This window comes from Aythya ferina (assembly GCF_964211825.1).
Source record: "Aythya ferina genome assembly, chromosome: Z".
In the NCBI taxonomy this organism is placed as follows: Eukaryota; Metazoa; Chordata; class Aves; order Anseriformes; family Anatidae; genus Aythya; species Aythya ferina.
Genome location: NC_140299.1, coordinates 45,915,905 through 45,939,979, shown reverse-complemented (window position 1 = coordinate 45,939,979; position 24,075 = coordinate 45,915,905). Strand labels below are relative to the sequence as shown.

General features: G+C 39.2%; 1 protein-coding gene across 4 annotated transcripts in view; it reads left to right on the top strand.

Annotated features, from left to right (window-relative positions):
- The window catches only part of CNTNAP4 (contactin associated protein family member 4), a 409,919-nt gene that overhangs the window by 101,823 nt on the left and 284,021 nt on the right, over positions 1-24,075 (top strand). For all 4 annotated transcript variants that reach the window (XM_084503723.1, XM_084503724.1, XM_084503722.1 and 1 more), the window contains exon 4: positions 18,923-19,070. In XM_084503723.1, coding sequence (XP_084359849.1) covers positions 18,923-19,070 — 148 coding nt within the window. The remainder of the gene's footprint in view (positions 1-18,922; positions 19,071-24,075) is intronic.

The window sequence follows — 24,075 nt, the reverse complement described above, 5'->3', positions numbered from 1 at the left end:
GTTTGCTTTTGAAGGGTTTTCTTTGTAACCAGAATGATAAGGAATGTTTAAAAAGAAAAGTTATAATTTGCCACTGAGGTTTCTAATGAGATGTGTGAAATAACAGTCTAATTTGGAAGTCATAGGAACATAGGCATCTGCTTAGGTATTTCTCTGAAGTTAGGGACAGGCAGGTTTCATAAGTAAAAAGCCAGGGAAATAAATTTAATAAGAAGCCTTATTATTGAACTGTATTATTGCTTATGGCCCCCAGGACATAAGAATTACACTGCATTTGCTCTGTGAATTCTATGTTGCATAGGTAATGAGATTTTTCTCTTTCTTTCTGGTCATTTAATTTCATTTTAGAGCAAAGCGTGAAACTGTATGCAAAGGAATATTAAGACATTTGTGTGTGTGTGTGTTGCTTTCAGCAAACAGGATTTCCACATGCCTTTGTGGCCTTTCAGTAGATATAGACAATATTGCTATTTTATCACAGCTATTTTAGTCTTATGGCAGCTGAATTGTCTTTGTGATTTCTTTCTTCAAATATCTGCGCTATACTATGTGCTGTTGGAGTACAAACATGATTCCTGATCCCTACCTAAATTTCATATCATGAGAAATAAGCCATTCCTACATATTTTAAAACTTGTAACAATTAAATAATAGAGATGAATAAATAAATTAAACAGTTTACTGCACTCTGCAAACATTTCACAACATTTACAAAGCTTGCTATTTCTTTAATATAAACATTAAATGCAATTGAGGGAAACAAACAAACAAACAAAAAAACACAACAATAAAAACAACTTACATTAAATTTCATACCGATTTGAAAGTAGAAAGGGCAGTTAGTTACACTGTAATCAAGATGCAAAATTCAATCTTTGCACACCCGGAAGACTGTTTCATATACATTAATCAAAAAATAAAAATAATAATAATAATAAAAGTGAGAATAAATTGTCACAGCGCTTTGATTAAACACTACACAAACTTGGTTGTTAGCATCAGAGTTACTGTTATAACATCAAAATACAAACTCACTAATTCCAGTTCCATATTAAAAATAAATAAATAATAAAATAAAATAAAATAAAATAAAATAAAATAAAATAAAATAAAATAAAATAAAATAAAATAAAATAAAATAAAATAAATAAAATAATAATAATAATAATAATAATAATAATAATAATAATAATAATAATAATAATAATAATAAAGAGTATATTTATTTCAGGTAAAGAATTAGATAATCATTGAACAACTTCAGTGATAAAGTTTCTTTAGACTTCCAGTTATGCTATTATGAAACATTCACATTTTGAATTTCTAAGGAGTATGTGTGAGGCATGTATGCTCACACTTTAATAAATACAGCATACATGTAAATGTTTCATAATTGTATGATCAAATATTGTAAATATTAAATATTGGAAATTAATAATGAAGAGGTTTTTTGTTTTTGTTTTTTTGTTTGTTTGGTTGGTTGGTTGGTTGATTTTGCTTTGGTTTGTTTGTTTGGTTTGGTTTGTTTTTTTTAGGGAGGATTAGCAAATGTCAATGTTGTGCTCAGTTGTATTAATACAAGGGCTCCCTCCAATGGCAACAAACTATTTCACATACAATTTATTGCTACATAAGGATGAATGAAACAGGAAATTAGGTAGATTCTGAAAAGATACAAAAATGTAGTTGTCCCTTGTTGTTTGCATTAAGATGAATGAATACAATTAAATGAATACATCAGTAGTAGGACATCAGTCCCTACACCATGACATTTAGACAATGACTTTTTTTGTTAGTTTTAATTTCATAACTAAAAAACATAGACAATAGTAACAGCGGTGAAAGGAAAGAAAAAAGGAAAACAAGGAAATAAGGAAGGAAGGAAAAAAAGAAGGTAGGAAACAAGGAAACAAGGAAGGAAACAAGAAAGAAAACAAAGAAACAAGGAAGGAAACAAGGCAGGAAGGAAGACAACAAAAACACTATTTATTGGTTAAATTTCTAAACAACACAGCTAACTCCTGAGAGGCCTCTGGTGGATAGAGGTCTATATTGCTGATAGAGCAATAGATGTTCAAGAGCCCTAGGTTCATGCCCTACATACACAACCCTGGAAAAAAAAAAAATAAAATAAAATAAAATATGAAAAAATATCAAAAACAAATAAACAAAAAAAAAACAGTAAATGGAATATCCAAGCCTTGAAATAATAATAATAATTATAAACACATATACACTTATATATATATATGCTGTTATGTGAAAGTCTTCTTTTTATATATTAATATGAAAGAAAAATCTTTCAAAGTTTGTTTCTGGAAAAGGGGAAAAAAACAAAACAAAACAAAACAAAACAAAACAAAACAGAAAACAAAACAGAAAGACTGTAAAATTTTCTGTCTCCCTAGTACTGAGAACTTTCACGAATGTCATTGTCGCTTTTGATAAATTACCCAGTAAATGCAATCTCATTTTTGTGGAGTTGTTTTCCTGTGTAATGATAATGCTGATATTTGCAAACACACAATGAAAGGCAAAAACAAACCAAAACAAAAACCAAAACAAAACAGAAAAAAAAAAAAAAAGACAATAGTCCAATAAATAAAACATTCACTTGACATGAAGTTATACCAGAAAGACAGTGACTGAAAGAAAATTAATATAGCCATAGCTTCAACCAGTGTCCTACTTTTGACTGATACTGATATAAAATGGAAATGACAGGGTGATCATGTAATGAACGCTCACCAAATATAATATCCAAACCATCTGCAATTCACAGCTCACTATTTCCAAGGAAGAGAAACCACCAAAAAGCAACTTCACAACAGAAAATTCAAAGTGTTTAACATTCAGATTGAAATACAAAATTTTAAAAGGACAGGGAGGCCCAGGATTTAATTTTAGTTTGGAAGGGACCTCTGAAACTCATCTGGTCCAACACCTCTTCTCAAACTGGTAGACACGTAGAGCCAGTAGCTCAGGACCATGTCCAGATGGCTTTTGAATACATGTATCTCCAAGGAGGCAGACTCCAAAACCTCTCTGGACAACCTGTGACAGTGCTCAGTCACTTAAACAATGAAGTGTTTCCTGATTCTTTCCTTCATCCCTTACATATATATTGATAAGATACCCCTGAGCCTTCTCTTCTCCAGACTAAGCAGTCCCCGCTCTCTCAGCCTTTCCTCACCAGAAAGAGGCTCCAGTTCCCACCGTCTTCCTTTACTTTCACTGGACACTGTTCAGGAATTCCATGTCTCTCTTGTACTGGAGGTCTCTGAACTGGACACAGTACTCCAGTGTGGCTTCAGCAGTCCTGAGGAGAGAGGAAGGATTACTTCCCTTAATCTGTTGACAGTGCTTTGTTTAACACAGCCCAGAATACCATGAGCCTTCTCTGCTGTAAGGGCACACCACTAGCCCATGTTCAACTTGGTGTCCAACAGGATCCCCAGGTCATAGAATCATAGAATGACTTGGGTCGGAAGAGACCTCATAGATCATATAGTTCCAACCCCCCTGACATGGGCAGGTATGCCACCCATTAGATCAGGTTGCTCTGTTGACAATGCTTTGTCTAATGCAGCCCAGTATACCATGAGCCTTCTCTGCTGCAAGGGCACACTGCTAATCCATGTTCAACTTGGTGTCCAACAGGATCCCCAGGTCATAGAATCATAGAATGACTTGGGTCGGAAGAGACCTCATAGATCATATAGTTCCAACCCCCCTGACATGGGCAGGTATGCCACCCATTAGATCAGGTTGCTCTGTTGACAATGCTTTGTCTAATGCAGCCCAGTATACCATGAGCCTTCTCTGCTGCAAGGGCACACTGCTAATCCATGTTCAACTTGGTGTCTGATAGGCTACCCAGGTTATTTTCTGCCAATCTGCTTTCCAGCTGGGTGTCCTCCAGCATGGTGCATTAGTGCATGGGATTGTTCTTCCTCAGGCATAGCACTTCTCTGAGATGAACATCAAGAAGTTCCTGTTGGCTTATTTCTCCCACTGGATGATGTCCCTATCAATGGTAGAATAATCCTCTGCTGTATTAAGACACTCCTCTCAGTTTTGTGTCACCTACAGACTTGGTCTTCCCTATCATCCATTTAATGATATAATAATTATTAATGAAAATGTAAAACATTACTGGACCTTGTATTGTTTCCTGGAGTACTCAGTAATTAGTAGCCTCAACCCAGACTTTGTTTCTTTGATCTCCACCCTCTGGGCCCACAGGTTCATCCAGTTTTTATGAATGACAATTAAACCCACCAGTGAACCTATAATTTTACTACATTTATGTCCAAGAACAAAGTGTTCTTTTTGAGTTTGATCAGATGTTATCCTTTATAGACACAAGTATTAGAATATTCTGTCTTACATCCTTATGTTTCTTCTTTCATGTTTTCTATTTAGCTATTCAGTTCTGTTTCCAAGTTAGGTACATCAACGACAGGAAAAGTGATGGAGTGAAAAAAGTCTGTCAAAAAGTTATAGATGAGGAACTTTACATGAGAAGGATTATACTAACAGCAGTGTGCATCCTGTCCATCTAATGAAGAGTCATTATGCTACAGAGCAATAATATGTTCATTTTTTTGGAATACATAATGTCAATATTTTGACATATCAATATGTCCCTTAACACTGGCATCCCTAGATTAATTTACACTACATAGAGTAATGAAATTAGATTATTGACAGAAGACCTAACAGGGAGAGTCTACAAAGTTGTTTTCAGTTAAGCAAAATAGATCCTGAATTTCACTTTTTGCTTATTTTGAAGCACCTAGTATTCACCTTTTAATGAAAGTTACAGTGACAGCAAACTACATGTTTAAATATTGCTACTGACAAAGAGAAAAGTTCAGTGATTTAAATGTAGGAGGTAGGAGAAGTGGTTCTATATAGGAGTTTGACCTGTTGCTTGACAGTATGCTGAACATTTAGCCTGCCTTCTTCTGAATTTTTCTATCAGAGAAATGACAATAATGACTTCTTTTTTCTTCTTCCTTTTTTCTTTTTTTTTTTCAAGTGTTTTGATGTTTACAGAGATCTCATTAATTATATTAGTTTATTATTAGGTTATTATTATTTTCCAGTCTTCTTTCTTTTCAGTAATTTATGTGTGCAAGTACTTTAGGTTTAGGATTTTAGAAAGAGTTTAAGGTCATGTATCTAATTTGACTTATTTTGGTTTTAACACTTGGCTGTTTTTCGGCACTTCAAAGTGGAATAAAGACCTAGATTTTGTAATCTTTGGGAATTTAATTTTAAATAACACCCAAGAAAGGGAACTGCAAAAGGAACAGTATATCTTTACAAGCTTGAATAGGAATCAAGTGTACTTGATCTATACAACAGTAGATTTTCACTGCTGATATCAATCATGTCTAATCATTTTAATTGTATGATGCATTTCTTGCATCCTTCATCATCCGTTGTCTTTCATGCAGTGAATTTTAAGATGTTTTTCTGTTTAAAATCTGGAAAACAGACAGAACACTTGTACGCTGCTATAATTCATGAATACTAGGATAAAGAAAGCTTTAAGAAGCATAAATAGGTAAATGACAGGTCCATGTAACATTATAAAGTTGTGAAATAGATAATGGATGCTTGAATTTTATATCTAAGACAAAAATAAAGTATTAGGTTGCAGTCATACTGGTCAACAAATTTTATGTAACAAAGTGTTCCCCCTGGTCTCTGGTAAAAGATGCTAAGGAATTAATACACTGATTTGAAGTGTTTCAGATAATCCTTTTGGATTCTGAATAATTTGAAAAAGCTAGCAGTATAGTAGCCGTAGTTTTATTTCTTCAAAAGATATCCACTGTGTTCTTGCTTTTAATCATATTACATAAGAATAATACAGTTTTACTATTCTCTAACAAACAGAAACACAGTCTAGTAACTTCTTATGAAGTGAAGATAACTATGCACCATGTAATATTTAATTAAGTAAATTCTCTTTCAACATTCTTAGGTCATCATGTATAAAACTATTAGCACTGTAGTTGCAAAATAAATAATATTTTGAAACATTCCAAAGGGTACTCAATAGCCCATTTTTACCTTCTGTAATTTTAATAGCACTCAGAGTTGGCTAGCAATTAAATGAGAGATTTGTATTTCACTTTGTAAGTGACATTATTTTCTGTAAGTAAAGAAAACAAACAAACAAAAACAAACAAACAAACATCATTTTCAGTGCTACGAGCTATAATCCAATTCTGATGTCCTGTTCTGAAAGTAGAATAAATTATACTTTAAAGGCAAATTTTACAACACAGTGAATTAAAAAATATTTAAAATAAAATACTGAAAGATTCTTCTTAAGACATTCCTAATGGACTAGAAAAACACCAAGAAAACAAACAAACCATAACTATAGATGAAATAGCATTTGAAATTTCTTCTTTCAGAGAGTTGTTTTAATGCTATTTCTTTGTTTAATTAATAATTAAAACACTGATAATGTTTGTTTATTTTTCAAACAACATAATTTTTAACTGGAATTGTACATTATGAATGGCATTGTTTAAGTTTATAACACTAGGTGATGAACTCAGCATTAATTAAAAACAAACAGGCACATGAAAACTTTAAAACCTCCACTGTAACTAAGGAAGATGATAGATTGAGGCACCTACTGAATTTAAGGTCAAACATAATATCCTTTTGCAAGACGATAGGCTCTGGGGCAGATATGTTCTGAAGTGGAGCAGGGGATCGAGGTGGGCAGAGGGTTTCTCTCAAAGCAGCCAAGGGAACCACCAGCACCCAGCAGCCCTCATGAGGGTGTCTGACTAGGTGTGGGTGGTGCCAGCAGTGCCCCCACTGTAGTACAAAGGCAGCCTCTAGGGAGTGCAAGCAATCAGAATCATGGTGAACAGGGCTTGGTGTGTCAACCACGGTGTGGCATGGCAATTTGTAGGGCAGGAAAGGCCTTGAAAGTTAGCCAGCTTGGAGCAATGGTGACCACCCAGCAAAAGTCCGTGGCTCCAAGGAGCTTGGCACACACCGCAGCTGATGCAGTCTCCCTGACAGAGCTCCAGGTGGAACATGTTGCCACCCAGGGGTCAGGCTGCCTGGTGTGCCCTACTCTTACACCTGTACAGGATGGCAGTACATAGCAGAGAGCACAGCTGTGGGAGGTGTGTCCAGTTTGAAGAACTGCTTCACATGGTGGCAGAGCCTTAAAAGGAGGTGGGAAGGCTGGGGAGCATCAGGGAGTCAGAGAATGAGATTGACTGGTAGGTTGGAGTTCTGCCATTGCTGAGACAGGCTCCTCAGCCAGCCACAGTCACTCTGTAAGAAATGAAGGATCTCCTAAACCCTTTCTGCCAGGCAGGGAGAAGGGATTTAAGAGACAGGGAGGAGTAGAAGCAGGTTCCTGTTCAGCACAGCAGGTGAACACCCTGCTGTATACCTCGCCTTCCCATGTATCCCTGCACAACAGGTATGAGACTCCACAGCTTGATGGGCAAGCAAATGACAATGTAGGTCATGGTCCATCCATGTTGGGGGAGTCACCCAGGGTAAGTCAACCTGTACCCTGCATCACAACAAGCCCCATAAAGAAAAAAATAAAAAAGAAGGGCTATAGTCATAGGGAACTCCCTTCTGAAGGGAACAGAGGGCCCAATTTGTCATTGAGACCTGACCCATAGGGAAGTCTGCTGTCTCCCTGGGGCATGAGTAAGAGACATTTCTTGGAAAGTCACTTGTCTGGTATATTCCTCTGATTATTATCCTTTATTGTTCTTTTTTTCAAGTTGGCAGTGATGAGGTGGCAAAGAGAAGGCCAGGAGCAATTAAAAGAGGCTTTAGAGCTTTGGGGTTATGTTGCGTTAAGGGGTGTAGCTGATTAACCGTTAGGGCAATAATGACTGTCTGCAAAAGCAAGCTAGCATGCATGAAATACACAGATGTTACAGGTGCGCAGCCTAGAAATGAAAGCGTTAAAAGGATCAAAGACTCTAGAGATATTTATAACCAAGTGTTCAAATCTCACCCAAAGGTGTCCCAGTGGGGTGGGGAGGGAAGAGAGGCTCAGCCCATCGACTGATCCCAGGAGTCAGGAGGTCCTAGGGATGTTGTGTTCCCTCGAGATGGTATCTCCCCTGATGGTGGTATCTTCCCTAACATCCTCTCTCTCTTAGGCCAATTTACATTATTTTCTATCTTTTAGGTGGAGCTTGAGTGACTCTAGTCAAGCATATCTCAGTTATGATTGGTGAAAAGTTCTCCTGTCTCCATTTAAAGTAATAGGCTCTGAGAAATTCAGAGCGCATGCCCAGTGAGGGGTGGTCGCACCTTGGAGGCGGGTAGCTTTTGGGATGGAGGTGTGTTTTGGTATTATAATGATATTATAATGAGCAAAAAGTACACTAGGGTACAGCATTTGTCAAAACATGACAGGTGCTTGGCTCAGGGTAACAAAAAGTGCAGCTTATCAGTCTCGGTGTGCACAAGAACAATCGAGTCCCCACCTGGTTACAGAGCCTAGCCATGGTGTCTCCACTCCACCCTATGCTCCGTACTGTTCCTTAGGGCTAGCACACCAAGTTTCCCCAGCGTGATAGCATCTAAGGTTGCAAACCTAGGGAACGCTCAGGTAATGCAGCTATGCCCTACCCTGAAAGCCCCTTCAATGCTGTACATTTTCTTTAAGTTTTATTTTCCTAGTTACTTCAGGCAATTACACCACAGGTTATTAGTTGAATGATCAGGTGAACAGGCAGTGTTTTCCTCCATTCTTCCAGTAGCGGGGATCAATACTGAAAGGAACAGGCAGATCCAGCTGATCAATACGTGCTCCCAAGGCTGGTGCTACTGACACAGTTTTGGTTTTTTTGATCATGGGAAGGTCTACATGACACCAAGCCTGATGATTCCAGATGAGTTGCACTTTTCTCTGAGGAGGAAAAGGGCTTTTGCCCAGGAGTTAGCAGGGCTAATTGGCAGGGCTTTAAACTAGATAGGAAGGGGGAAGGGGACAAAAACAGGCCCACCAATGACAAACTGTGGGACTTCATGACAATATTTGAGGCACTACATGCTGGGGAGGCCTAACTTGCCCCATGAGGGGTTGACTTTAATAAAAGACATCTGAAGTGTTTCTATACATGCACACGCAGCATGAGAGATAAAATTTCAGCTCCCTGAAATGCTTATATACTAATGCACACTGTATGGGAAACAAAGAGGAAGAACTGGAGATCTGGATGCAGTTGCAATGCTATGATCTCACTGCAATCACAGAGACATGGTGGGACAACTCATATGACAGGAATGCAGTCATGGAAGGCTATGTGCTTTTTAGAAAATAGCAGCCAGGAAGGCGAGATGGTGGAGGTGCTCTTGAGAACAACAGAGAATGCAATGAGAGAGCAACTGGGAATGTGTGGAGTTCTGCCCAGGGGCAGATGAAAGGCTAGCTGAGTCTTTGTGGGAAAGGATTAAAGGTCAGGCTACAATGGCTGACATTGTTTTGGGTGTTTGCTACAGGCCACCTGATCAAGAAGAGGACATAGATGAAGCCTCCTTCAGACAGCTTCAAGTAACCTCTCAGTCACAAGCTCTGGTTCTCATGGGGGACTTCAACCACCCTGACATCTGCTGGGAAGACCACACAGCTAGGCACAAACAGTTCAGAAGGTTCCTGCATTGTATTGGTCACAACTTTTTGACAGAGGTGGTGGAGAAGCCAGTAAGGACTAATTGGAGATGTGAGGGTCAGGGGCAGCCTTGGCTGCAGTGAGTTAGAGCCATATGGTGGAGCTCAAGATCTTGTGAGGAGGAAGCAGGGCAAAAAGTAGGATTGCAACCCTGGAGTTCAGGAGAACAAGTTTTGGCCTCTCCAGGGATCTACTTGGAAGAATCCCATGGCTTAGGGCCCTGGAAGGAAGGGGGGTCCAAGACATCTGGTCAATATTCAAGCATCACTTCCTCCAAGATCAACATTGGTGCAACCCCATGAGCAAAGGGGGCGGGAGACCTGCACGGATGAGAAGGTAGCTCCTGGCGAAGCTGACAGAAGGATATTTACAGCATGTGGAAAAAGGAACAGGCTACTTAGGAGGAATATAGGGGCACTGTCAGAGTATACAGAGATGTGACAAGGAAGGCCAGGGTGCATTTGGAGTTAAATCTGGCAAGAGATGTCAAAGACAACTAGAAGGACTTCTTCAAATACATCAGTAGAAAAATGCAATCTGGGGAAAATGTCGGCCTGCTGCAGAATGGGGCCAGAATGGGGCGGGTGCTGTTGTGACAAAGGAACAGAGAAGACAGAGTTGATGAGTGCCTTTTTTGCTTCAGTCTTTACTGCTAAAATTAGCCCTCAGGAATCTCAGACCCTGGAGACAAGAGAGGAAGTCTGGAGAAAGGAGGACTTTTTCGTGGTCAAAGAGATCATCTAAGCAAATCTGACATCCACAAATCCATGGGCCCCAATGGAATGCACCCACAGATGCTGAGGGAGCAGGCCAATGTTATTTCTAGGCAACTCTTCATCATCTTTGAAAGGTCCTGGAGAACAGGAGAGATGCCTGAGGTCTATAAGAAAGCAAATATCCCACCAGCCTTCAAAAAGGGTAAGAAGGAGGAGCTAGACAATTACAGGTCATTCAGCCTCACCTCCATCCCTGAAAATGGAAAAGGAACAGCTCATCCTGCAGGTCATCTCTAAGCATGTGGAGGATAAGAAGGTGATCAGGAAGAGCCAGCATGGATTCACCAAAGGGATGTCATTTTTGACAAATAAAAATAAAATAAATAAAAAAAAATCTTTCTACGCTGAGATGACTGACTGGGTAGATTAGTGGAGAGTGGTGGATGTGGTCTCCCTTGACTTCAGCAAGGCTTTTGACACTGTCTGCCATAACATTCTCAAAGACAAGCTCAGGAAGTGTGGCCTGGATGAGTGGACAGTAAGGTAGATTGATAATTGGCTGGATGGCAGAGCTCAGAGGGCTGTACATAGTGGTGCAGAATCTAATCAGAGGCCTGTAGCTACCAATGTCCCCCAGAGGTCAGTACTGGGTCCAGTGTTGTTCAACTTATTCATCAATGGCTTTGACGATGGAACAGAGTACACCCTCAGCAAGTTTGCTGATGACACAAAGGTGGGAGAAGTGGCTTATACCCCAGAGGGCTGTGCTGCCATTTAGAGGGACCACAACAGACCAGACCGTTGGGCTGAAGGGAACCTCATGAAGTTCAACAAGGGCAAATGCAGGGTTCTACACCTAGGGAGGAATAACCCCAATCACTAATACAGGCTGGGGACAGACCTGCTGGAATTCAGTTCTGCAGAGAGGGACCTGGGAGTCCTGGTAGACAGCAGGCTGACCATGAATCAGCGGTGTGCCCTTGTGGCCAAGAAGGCCGATGGTTTACTGGAGTGCATTCATAAGAGTGTTGCCAGTAGGTCAAGGGAGGTGATCCTCCCCTTCTTCTCAGCCCTGGTGAGGCCATACCTGGAGTACTGTGTTCAGTTCTGGGCTCCCCACTGCAAGAGAGACATAGAACTACTGGAGCAAGTTCAGAGGTGGGCTGTGAAGATGGTTAGAGGACTGGAGCACCTGTCATATGAGGACAGACTGAGAGACCAGTCCTGTTTAACGTGGAAAAGAGAAGACTGAGGGGAGACGTCATTAATGTATATAAATATCTGAAGGGAGGGTGTTGAGATGATGGAGCCGGTCTCTTTTCAGTTGTGCCCAGTGACAAGACAAGAGACAACGGGCACAAAATGAAGTACAGGAGGTTCTAGCTGAATATGAGAGGGCACTTTTTTGCTGTAAGGGTGACAGAGCACTGGAACAGGTTTCCCAGAGAGGTTGTGGAGTCTCCTTCTCTGGAGATATTCAAAACCCACCTGGATGCCATTTGTGCAATGTGCTCAAGGTGATTCTGCTCTGCAGAGGGGTTGTACTAGATGATCTTCAGAGGTTCCTTCGAACCTCGTCCATTCTGTGATTCTGTGATGCATTTGCAGTATGACAGTGATTTTAAGGCCCAAACAGTTTTGCTTGGTAATCATGTTATTACTGTATCTAGTCAGCTATTTTTCCTTCAAACATAGCATTGTGAATTTAATGTGCACAACATGCAAATGCATTAGAACTTGACAACTGGAGTATGATCTTACAGGGGTAGCAGAAGATGTTACAAACAGTGGACATTTACTATAACAAGATTTTTTGACATTTTCTACTATTATTTTATTTTATTTTATTTTATTTTATTTGATTTGATTTGATTTGATTTGATTTGATTTGATTTGATTTGATTTTAATATAATTTTATTTTATTATTTTATTTTATTTGTTATTTTATTTTTTATTTTATTTTACCTGGTATATATTAACCATATTGTGATTAATACATCCTTATTTTATGTTCTTTTATGTTAATGTTATATACTTTATGTTCATGTGGATTTATGAGTATGTACAACAGCCATATGCTTTTGTCAACTGAAGATTACTTTAGTACAGTTCAACTATATCTACAAACAATTCATAGACAAGGACTATTATAAAGTACAGCATGTAACTTAATGCATCACTGAGATGTATGCATCACATAATGCATACTTAATGCACATATGCATCGCTTAATGCATCACTACCAGTATTTTATAGCTAACACATCTGTCAGTTTTTGCATAAATCTTTGGTCATTTTACAGAGTCATAGAATTATAGAGTGGTTTAATGGTTGGAAGGGACCTGAAAGGTCTTTAGGTACTGAAAAGGTCATTATAAACTCTCCCCAGAGCATTCTCTTCTCCAGGCTAAACAAACCCTCAGTTTGTCTTCATAGAAGAGGTACTCTAGCCATGATCATCTTCACGGCCCTCCTCTTGACTCAGTCCAAGATGCCTATGTCCTTCTTGTGCTGAGGGCCCCAGAACTAAATGCAGCACTCCAGTTGGAGTCTCAGAAGAGTGGAGTAGAGAGACAGAATTACCCCCTCCAGTCATATTTTGTCCTAGCCATAATTCCAGTCAAGTAATCAAGTAAAGGAGGCTGTCATCTGGTACATTGTTTTCTGGTCAAAAAGGACTTTCACATTCATATTTCCACTATAACTAAACAGCTCATACCTTTTGACTTTCAAGACCAACTCCAAAAGATTAACAATAACTTCATACAGTTAATGGGATGGGAAGGAAGAGTCTGAATGAAAAATAAATAAATAAATAAATAAATAAATATACACATACATACATATACGCACACACACAAATATATATATATATATCCTAAAAAAGACTATCCTGAGTTGGAGGATAGGATCACAGACCATGAAATGACTGGATTCTTGTGAACTGAATATTGCATAGACATTGATGTTAATTGCATTGTGCGCTATGTTAACTTGAATAGGCATCCCATTTGTTACAGAGATCTAAATAGTTAACCTAATATAAGAAACCAAATATAGCTCTGGAATTAGGTAAGAAAATATTTTATTTTGAGCTCCCTGTTTTGAACTCTGAAAAGATCACAGAATGAATTAATATTACAACAGTCCTACTGAAGTTTGGATGATGCTCCAAGCCAAACAAATTGTCAGTAATTTACTGGGATTTTTATTCCTTTCATGACTCCCCCTGGCACTAATGCCAACTGTACTTTTGGCATCTCCCAGAAACAGAAAGACTTGTACAGGCAACGTGGCTTCTTAGCATTTGCAAATAATGAGCAACATCATGCAAAACCAGCAAATATGTTATAGGAACAGCTCTATCTATTTCATACTGATTTTGTTGGCTGCTTTTACTGGTGTTCTTTGTAGAATTCAGAAACAACAGTGAGAACTGCAAGCGTTTCTTTAGGAGCTTTACTACCTCATTTGCTGAACTTATTATGATAAAATTATCTACATTGGGGTCCTGTTCTAATTCTTGTAATTAAACATGAAATGAGAGTAACCACATGAAATTAAAATTAAATTTTAATTTGTGTGTAATATGAAGTAGTATATATGATAAACATTAAAATATTTATTACAATATATACACAAAATATGTTAAAATTATGCCTAATATTTAGTCCTATAACATGTTTTACAGTTTATCTATAATCAAATTCATTAATAAGTATAATCTGTTATGGATACCTAAAGTATGTCTTAGAATACCCAACACATGTCTCACAAAGGGAAAGCTTTTTTTTTTACTACATGAAGAACTTTAGGACATGACACTTGTGTCTAAAAATACATTTCCTTTCTTTCTGGATAGAGAATGGAGAGGGAAACAAATAATTTATCTTTTAACTTGTCTTGGCATAAGCTTGCCTTCACAACCTTTCTGATCTATAAACCCACAAAAGATTTCACTTTACTAATACATCCTGGAGCACACAAGTGATCTCTGATGGCATAATAAATTAGATAATTCTACCTTCAAAGCAGGGTTAAAATAGCTTGAGGTATAATAATAATAATAATAATAATAATAATAATAATAATAATAATAATAATAATGACGGTGCAGGTTAGATACTGGGTGTGAGGGTTAAAACAGGTTAGAGGTGTTATAAATGGCTCAGTCTTCAAAATAGGATTAAATAAAAAAATAGGATTTATTAAAAGAATAGAGGTAAGCAAACAGCGCTGGGTGCACTGGGAGTCTCCGCTCCACCAGGACGCACCCCAGTTACATCAGATAGCTGATTTTTATGCTCCTAGACTAATACATATTCATTACTACTTCTAAAAAAAATAGGTTATTATAATTAGCTTCCAGGGTCCAGTCCCTCCTACTGGAGCATGCGCATCAGACTCCGGTGGTCCCTCTGGGGGTCTCTAGGGGTCTTTCATGCTGAAGGCTCGTAGTCTTCCTCCCCAAGTTTTTTTCTTGTCCTTCCCCTTTGTACTCCTTGGCACCGTGTCAAGTTTACACAGCATCCCCTGAAGGTCTTGTCTCCTAGCCATCCTTCAGCTTCTTTTTTTTCTTCTTCTTAATCTCTTGGCCACCTGGCCAGATATCAGAGGCTTGCATAGTATCCCATAACAGTCACTAGTTGTTATCAGTTGTTCTGAAACCCCCAGGCATCAAAGACTTCATACAAACACAAATAGCTTTCTTATTGACACTTCACGAGTAATTAAAACATTCCTCACCAGCCATTCACAGGGACAGTCACACCTATAGCAGTGTTAAATTAATCTCGAAGAAGACAAAAAAAAAGCTGTAACTGTTAGAAATAGAAGTTCGGAATAACAAAAGCAAACAGGTTCATAAATTTGAGGAGTATTTTCTGAAGACTTGATAAATTGACTAGAATTTGACTAGAGGGGGAGACTGGGACACACTGCATCTGTGGTTCAAGAATTAAATTGCCAGTGCAGAACCCAGAGGCAGACAGGAGTGTTCTTTATTGACATGAATTGTTAAAACATTCCTTACAGAGGGTAGGTCCCCATTTAAGGCCATTGCACCAGCCTGGTGTTCTCCCTTCATGAAATAAAATAGGGCATGAACATGAAGAGCTGTCTGCTTACATATCTGTACTGCTGAGTGCTCTTTTTACCATCTAAGTTTACACTGTAGTATTGCACTTCCATGTCTTAAAAAACAACCTTATTTGAGAAACATGATACATTTTCATGCCAATGTAATGCCAATAGCAGTAAAATATAGTGTTTCTAAAAGCAGGAAATCAGAATCAGTAAGCAGTTGTGTTAGAGGGGTTAGCTTTACAACCCCATTAATATTTATGCAAACACAATGCTTATTACATGTAACATTCATGTTAACCAAGGGTCACATAATTTTTTTTTAATCATCAGATGTCTGTGTGTGTTGTGAAGACTCTGCTTCCTACATAATCTAAAACTAATGATATGTTCCCTTTGAGTGATTTGGTACAAGAATGAAGTGATCTGAATTATCTGAAGATGGCAGGGATGAGAGGAAGGTAGCATATTACATAGCTCTAATTTTAGTGTATTTAAATGATTACTGGATCAGACTGTTATACAGTAATTTTTCCAGTGCCTCACAGTGGTGAGGTTGCCCAGAGAAGCTGTGGGCTGTGGATGCCCCATGCCTGGAAATGTTAAGGCCTGGTGGGATCAGCCTGATGTAGGGGTAAGTTTCCCTATTGGGGATAGGGGGTGTTAATTATATGAAATTGTATGATCTTTAATGTCTCTTCAAGCCCAACCAATCTATAATTTTGATGTACTGTATAGACGGGTATTTATCATACTTTGTATACATTTCCTCTAAAAAGTCTTCAGTTTATTTGTTAGGCTACAGGCATTCCTTAAGTTCTGAAGGAGAAACTGATTGCTTCCTCTTTCATTTTATTGTAAAAAATTATAATAATAATAATAACAATAATAATAATAATAATAATAATAATAATAACCTCAAAGCGTGTATTTTAATCTTTAAATTGTTTAAAATCAAGCAATAAAAATTTATTTGATACTCAATCAATACACGTTAAGAATTAGCTCTTTTCAGATAAAATCTTTATAAAATGGAAACTAAAAGTATCAATTTATAAACTGGACAGTTTGAATCATTTAAGGACTAGTGTGAATTACTTTTAGGCTGTTATTGAATTAAATATATATTTTTAAATTAATAACACATGGGTTAAGTACATACTGCATAAAAAAAAAAAAAAGCAATATGCATTCCTTTTCTAAAATTTAAGAACTACTTTTAATGAGGTGGCTGCTCTCTTAAAATGATCTTGAAAAAAAAATAATAAAAAAGATCTTAATTGAACACTTCATTTACTTCCAGTATTTAATTGTCTGGGGTCTGGGTTCTGGTTCAGTCAACAAACTAATTGACACTTTCTCTAGCAACTACATTTGTTACAGGCTGCAAATAAGGATTTGAAGGAACAAGAGGTCTGGAGTGCTCTCACCCTGGAATAGTAGTTCTCTGGTGTTTATTTTTCAGTCTTTCCAGATTCACCCACTGTGATAGTTAAATCACAAAGCATGAAGCTGAAAGTGGTATAGATATTCAGTCACTAACTCTCATTGCTTATTACTAGCTCAACAGGTTATCTGTAATGAGCACATTCACTAGTTGCTTTCTGTTTTCTTTCCTTTATTTCTTTATTTCTTTATTATTATTTTTTTTCTACTGAATTTTCAGAGATTAGAATTTATACAGAAATTTAACTAGTGCAAGGGAAGGAAATTCAAAAGTTTCATGTATAGAAGGATACATAACAAATAGAATGAAGCTCTTCTATGCTTCAAAAAGCTATGTAAAGAGAACTTTAAAAGTGTAGACTTTTTGTTTTCTATATACTTTTGCAGCCACTACCTCTGTTGCTTATAACTCGAGCAACAGCATTTTCCATCTATCCAGAAATGTATAATCTTTTTATTTCTGCTAATCAAAACATTTCAGAAAACTATTTATGTTTTATGCATCAAATATTTAAATCCCAATTGTGTGAACAAATTATTTCATATAACACAAACAGGCAATGAGGGGAAAAGAAAGGGGGAGAGGGGGAGGGGAGAGAGGTCTTAATGTAACCAGCAAAATCAAAAATATACTACAGTTTTTATGTTGCTACTGATTTTTTATGATTACAGTTCCTTGTTTTTATGTTCGTTTTATATTTTCTTATGTCCTGGTTTCAGTTAGGATGCAGTTAATTTTCCTCCTAGTAGCTGGTATGGTGCTGTTTTTTGGATTTAGGATGAGAATAATGTTGATAACTTTACTTGTTGCAGAGCAGTGCTTACACTAAGCAAAGGACTTTTCAGCTGCTCATACCATTCTGCCAGTGAGGAGGTTGGGGGCTCATCAGGGAGCTGGGAAGAGAAAGAACCAGGACAGCTGACCCAGACTGGCCAAAGGGATATTCCATACCATAAGATATCATGCTGAAAAATTAATATGAGGTGGCTGGCCAGGGTGGAGGGAGACCAGTGCTCGGGGTTAAGATGGGCATTGTTCCGTGGGATATGAGCAATTGCCTTGTGCATCACTTGTTTTGCACATCATTATTATTACTATTATCATTATTATAATTATTATTTTCTTTCTTCTCTGTTCCTATTAAACTCTCTTTACCTTGACCCACAGACCCACAAGCGTTTACTTTTTTTTTTTTTTCAATTCTCTACCCCATCCCACTGCTAGGGGGAAGACGGGTGAATGTGTTGCTGTGCTGATGGTCAAGTTAAACAATAACACCTTATGTCTCCTAATGTAACAACACGAAAATTAACCTTATATGTTAAATTCAGCTTTTTTTTCTCTCTCTCTCTGATATATTTTTTTTCTTTTTCTTTTTCTTTTTTGTTTTGTTTTGTTTTGTTTTTTCCTCCATTGGGGGGAAAAAAAAAGTTTAAACATATTTTTCCTTTTCAATAGAACACTGAATTTAAATTCTTTCACAGTACTCTGCCTTCTTTATTTGGAAACCAGAGCCTTTCCACATCACCACAATTATAAATGGAACTTTTTTGTATTCAGCATACTCCACATCATATATGATTTTAATGAAATTTAAGTGACCTTTAGGCAAAAGCAAAGCAAAGAGCTTTCTCTACCATCTTATGAATATTAGGTAGTAGTACAACACACTGAAATGCCAGGGTGTTCTACACATTTTGGAAAGGAACGTTTGGTTTGAGAAATTACGTTTCATTCACTTAAATTTCAGAAGGTCTGAGGTTTTTAATGATTTGGCACTAAATAGACAGCTGACTTAATCTAGAAGAATCAAATTTGATTGAATGGTTATTCCTATTTAATTCACTAACATTTTTTTTTTTATTATTATTATTTTTTGTTCTTGACCAGATGAGGGTGTAAAATGAAAAGATCAGCAATAAGAAAATATATTTCTGTATTTGATATGGATGTGACTGATCTGTTTTTAATTTTCTTCTAGGCATTTTCTGGAAACACAAATGCCGATAGTGTTGTATACTACAAGCTTCAACATTCCATTAAAGCAAGATTTCTCCGCTTTGTGCCTTTGGACTGGAATCCCAATGGCAGAATTGGAATGCGCATAGAAGCATATGGATGCATGTACAGTAAGTGTTTTGCGTAATCAACTAAAAGAAACATCCATTCATTTTTGTATTCTCTTGTATCAATTACACTTGAAAGTAGAATTCTAAGCTTAGTTTTAATATTGAATATAAACAATTTAATAGGTTTATGTGCAGAATTCACTGTTTCTGCATCATCTAGCAATATGTAATGCTTATTTTCCAGCTCCTGTGTTGGGATGAGTGGCACATAGATGTAATTCAAAAAATAATTTAATGAAAACTCTTTTTATGATATTCATAAACAAACAAACAACAAAGAAAAACCACCACCACCACCAAAATAAATAAATAAATAAATAAAATTTTGTTTTAGCATAGCATGCTTTCTACTTGAAAAGAAAATGTTGAAAATGTATACATACATAATCTTGTTCTTGAGTACAAGACAGTACAAGTAACAGTACAAGTAGATTGAACCAGAAATAAGGGATGATTCTACACAGTTGACGGATACTTCAAAGATGATATTTGTTTAAGTGGTACATTTACAATATATTTTCTGTCATTAACAAAATAATAATAATAGTTGATTCTGCATTTGACAGGCAATGGCTTGACTGTTACTGTCATATTGATTTCCTGGACATTATAATTTTTTCTGAGAGACTGCAGGCTAGTGAAATCTTTTAGTCCACTCCATGGGGTGCTGGGTACAATTAAACACATTTGAAATACTTCTACATCAATATATGCATCATGAGAAACAAGCAAGAGTTTAAGACAAAAGCCTTAAATCAGTCCCAGAGCTACAACGTCATTGGTATAAGTAAAACTGGTGCAAAGCCATAGGTTCTTCAGGAGGTATAGGCAGGGCAGGCAAGGTGAGGTGGTGATGCTATATATAATGGAGGGGCTAGAGTGTATGGAGCTTGCAGTTGGTGATGGCACAGTTGAGACCCTCTGGGTAAGGGAAAAACAAATAAAGGCATGTCATTGTGGGAGTCTACTATAGACCACCTGGCCAGAATGATGACATCAATGAAATATTCTTTAGGGAACTTTACGTCTAGATCACCTGCAGTCCTTTTGGGGGAAATCAACTTGCCAGGTATGACCTGGGAGTACCACAGAGCTGATATAAGCAGGTTGAGGAGATTCCTAAAACATCTTGTTGATAACTTATTGGTACAGCTACTAAGGGAGATTACTAGGGAAGGTGTCCTTCTGCCTGTACACAGACAGGGTCTCATGGGTGAAGTGCCAATTGATGGCCATCTTGCCATAGTGACCAAGAAGTAGATGAGTTTGTCTTTGGTGACAGAAGGAAAACTGCCACAAAATCTTCAACCCTGGATATGGGAAAAGCAGAGTTCAAGCTGTTTGGTGAACTAGTTTGCAAGATCCCCTGAAAAACTACATTTGAAGGCATTGGTGTCCATCAGTGTTGGTCTCTTCTTAAATACCTCTTCTTAAGAGCACAATAACAAACAATTACAAAATATCAGAAGTCAAGGAGAAGAAGCAGAAGGTTGGCTTTGCTGTGCATGGATCTTATTATTGAGCTTAGTTGGAAAAATAAATTGTACGTATATAATTGGGTGACATAGGAGGACTACAGTGATGCTGTTTGCAGGGAGAGCTATCTGCTGTTCGTGCAGCCAGAGGTCAATTAGAGTATTTAATCTTTAATTTTATCTATTTATCTATTTATCTATTTATTTATTTATTTTATTTATAATATGTTAATTGCAAAGGGAGGGCCAAAGTAATGGACCAAGTAATGTTGGTCCATTACTTCATGAGGATGGTCACCTCACAAATAAGAACACAGATAAAGTAAAGACATGTAATGCCATCTTTGTCTCTGTCTTCAGCACCAATGATGGTCCCTGAGACACCTGGAAACCTCAGTTGGAGGACCATGACTATGGTAAAGATAAACTCCCAGCCAACTCTGAACTTGTGTGGGACTTGCTGCTCCATCTGGATGCATATAAGTCTGTGGGGCCCAGCTGGATTCATCCCAGAGAACTCAGACAGTTGTTATTGCAAGATCTTTTTCCAATGTTCTTGGGAAAGGCTTTTGACATTGCTTTCCACAGAATTCTTCTAAAGAGGTTGGCTGCCTAAGGCTTAGATAGCTATATGCTATGTTGGATTAAAAACTGTCTGGGTGGCCCAAGGAGTTGTGGTAAATTGAGTTAAATCCAGTTAAAAGTCTGTCACTAGAGCTGTCCCTAGGGCTCAGTACTGGTGCCAGATCTCTTCAATATTTTATTCAATCATCTGGAGAGGAATGAGTGCACGCTCAGTAAATTTGCAGATGACATTAAATTTGGTGTGACCATCAATCTGCTCAAAGGAAGGAAGGTTCTGCAGAGAGGTCTGGAAAGGCTGGACCAATGGGCTGAGGCCAACTGTATGAAGTTCAACAAAACTAAGTGCTAGGTCCTGCACTGGGGACAAAAATAAATAAATAAATAAATAAATATAAACAAAACATGCATTGCTATAGGCTTAGGGAAGTGTGGCTGGAAAGCTACCTGGTGTAAAGGAACCTGGGGATGCTGGTTGATAGATGGCTGAATATGAGCCAGGATTGTGCTCAGTTGGCCAAGAAGGCCAAGAGCATCCTGGCTTGTATCAGGAACAGTGTGGCCAGCAGGAATGGGGAAGTGATTGTCCTTCCGTACTCAGTGCTGGTGAGTCCAGACCTCTAATACTGTGTTCAGTTTTGTGTCCCTCAGTACAAGAAGAACAATGAGTTGCTGGAACATGTCCAAAAGAGGGCAACAAAGATGGTGATGGGTCTAGAAAACAAGTATTTTGAGGAGCAAATAAGGGAGCTGTTTGGTTTTTTGTTTGTTTGTTTGTTTTGGTGGTTTGTTTGTTTGTTTGTTTGTTTGTTTTGTTTTCTTTAAGTTAAAAGAAGAGAAGGCGCAGGGGAGACCTTATATAGAATTACCGTAAAAGAGGTTATAGTGAGATGGAGATTCTCCCAAGCTCCAAGTGATAAGAATAGGGGAAATGACTAAAGTTGCACCATGAAAAGCTTAGGTTTAGAAGATTAGGAGAAATTTCTATACTGAAAGGGTTGTGTGACAACCCTTTCGCGGCAGTTCGCGCAGGCAGTTCGCACAGGCAGGGCAGAGCGCTCCCCCCGCCCACACGAACACCTCCTTAACGACAGCCGTTAGCTAGGTGATAATGGTCTCCACGAGGCACGGTGCGCTCTCCAGGAAGTCGGTACACACCCAGACCGACTACCCGTTAAAAAATGCCGCAGTTCAGGTCACCGGATTCAAGGAGTGTCTGAGCCTGTTGCTGCCATCGGCGGGACGCAGAGAAACTGCGTGCGTGAGGTGCGAGCAGGTGGATGACCTGGTCTGCATGGTGGCAGAGCTCAAGGAGGAGGTGGAGAGGTTGAGGGCCATCAGGGAGTGTGAGCGAGAGATAGACTTGTGGAGTAACTCCCTGCAAGGCCTCAAGGGGAGGTACTGAGGTGAGACTCCTCAAATGGGGGTGGACCCCCTGCCCTGTAGCCGTCGGGCAGAGGGAGGGGATCTGGGAGTTCAGGAGGAATGGAAACAGGTCCCTGCTCGACATCGCAGGCGACACCCTACCCTCCCGGCCCCGCATTCCCAGGTGCCCTTACACAACAGGTTTGAGGCCCTGGAGCTCGACAGACCAGTAGCTGAGGAAGAGGTAGCAAGTGTTCCCAGGAGGATGCCTAGGGCGAGGAGGTTGACTCCATACCTCAGGACTGCCTCCATCAAGAAAGACAGGAGGGTTATTGTTGTTGGAGACTCTATTCTTAGGGGAACAGAGGGCCCTATTTGTCGGCCTGACCCTACCCGTAGGGAAGTCTGCTGCCTCCCTGGGGCCAGGGTCAAGGACGTTGCCAGGAAGCTTCCCAACCTGGTACGCCCCTCTGACGATTATCCTCTTTTGATAGTCCAGGCGGACAGTGACAACATTGAAGAGAGAAGCCTGAAGGCTATCAAAAGAGACTTTAGGGGGCTGGGTCGGTTAGTGGATGGAGCGGGAGTGCAGGTGGTGTTTTCGTCCATCCCTACGGTGGCAGGGAGGGGTTCAGGGAGGACACGGAAAGCCCACCTGTTAAACACGTGGCTCCGGGGCTGGTGCCAACGCAGAAATCTTGTTTTTTTTGATCATGGGGCACTTTACTCAGCACCTGGCCTGATGGCCGCAGACGGGTCCCTATCTTTTAGGGGAAAAAGGATCCTGGGCCAGGAGCTGGCAGGGCTCATTGAGAGGGCTTTAAACTAGGAAGGAAGGGGGATGGGGCTGAAGCTAGGATTGTTGGGGCTGTGCCAGGGGGAACAATGGCAAGGCCGGAGGATAAGGCAATGGCCCAGCTGAAGTGCATCTACACCAATGCACGCAGCATGGGTAACAAACAGGAGGAGCTGGAAGCCATTGTGCAGCAGGCAGGCTACGACTTGGTTGCCATCACGGAGACATGGTGGGACCAGTCTCATGACTGGAGTGCTGCAATGCCTGGCTATAAGCTCTTCAGAAGGGACAGGCAGCACAGAAGGGGTGGTGGTGTGGCTCTCTATATTAGAGAGTCTTTCGAGGCTGTAGAACTCGAGGCTGGGAATGACAAGGTCGAGTCCCTTTGGGTTAGGATCGGCAGGGACAACAAGGCTAGTGTCCTGGTTGGGGTCTGCTACAGACCGACAAACCAGGATGAGGAGACGGATGAGGAGTTCTACAGGCAGCTGAAAGAAGTTGTGAAATCATCAGCTCTTGTACTCATGGGGGACTTCAACTTCCCTGACATATCCTGGAAGCACAACACAGGCCAGAGAAAGCAGTCTAAGAGGTTTCTGGAGAGCATGGAAGATAGCTTCCTGATGCAGCTGGTTAGTGAACCTACCAGGGGTGGTGCCCCGCTAGACCTTCTCTTCACAAACAGAGAAGGACTGGTGGAGGATGTGATTGTCGGGAGCTGTCTTGGGCAGAGTATCCACGAAATGGTGGAGTTCACTATTCTTGGCGAGGCCAGGAAGGGACCAGT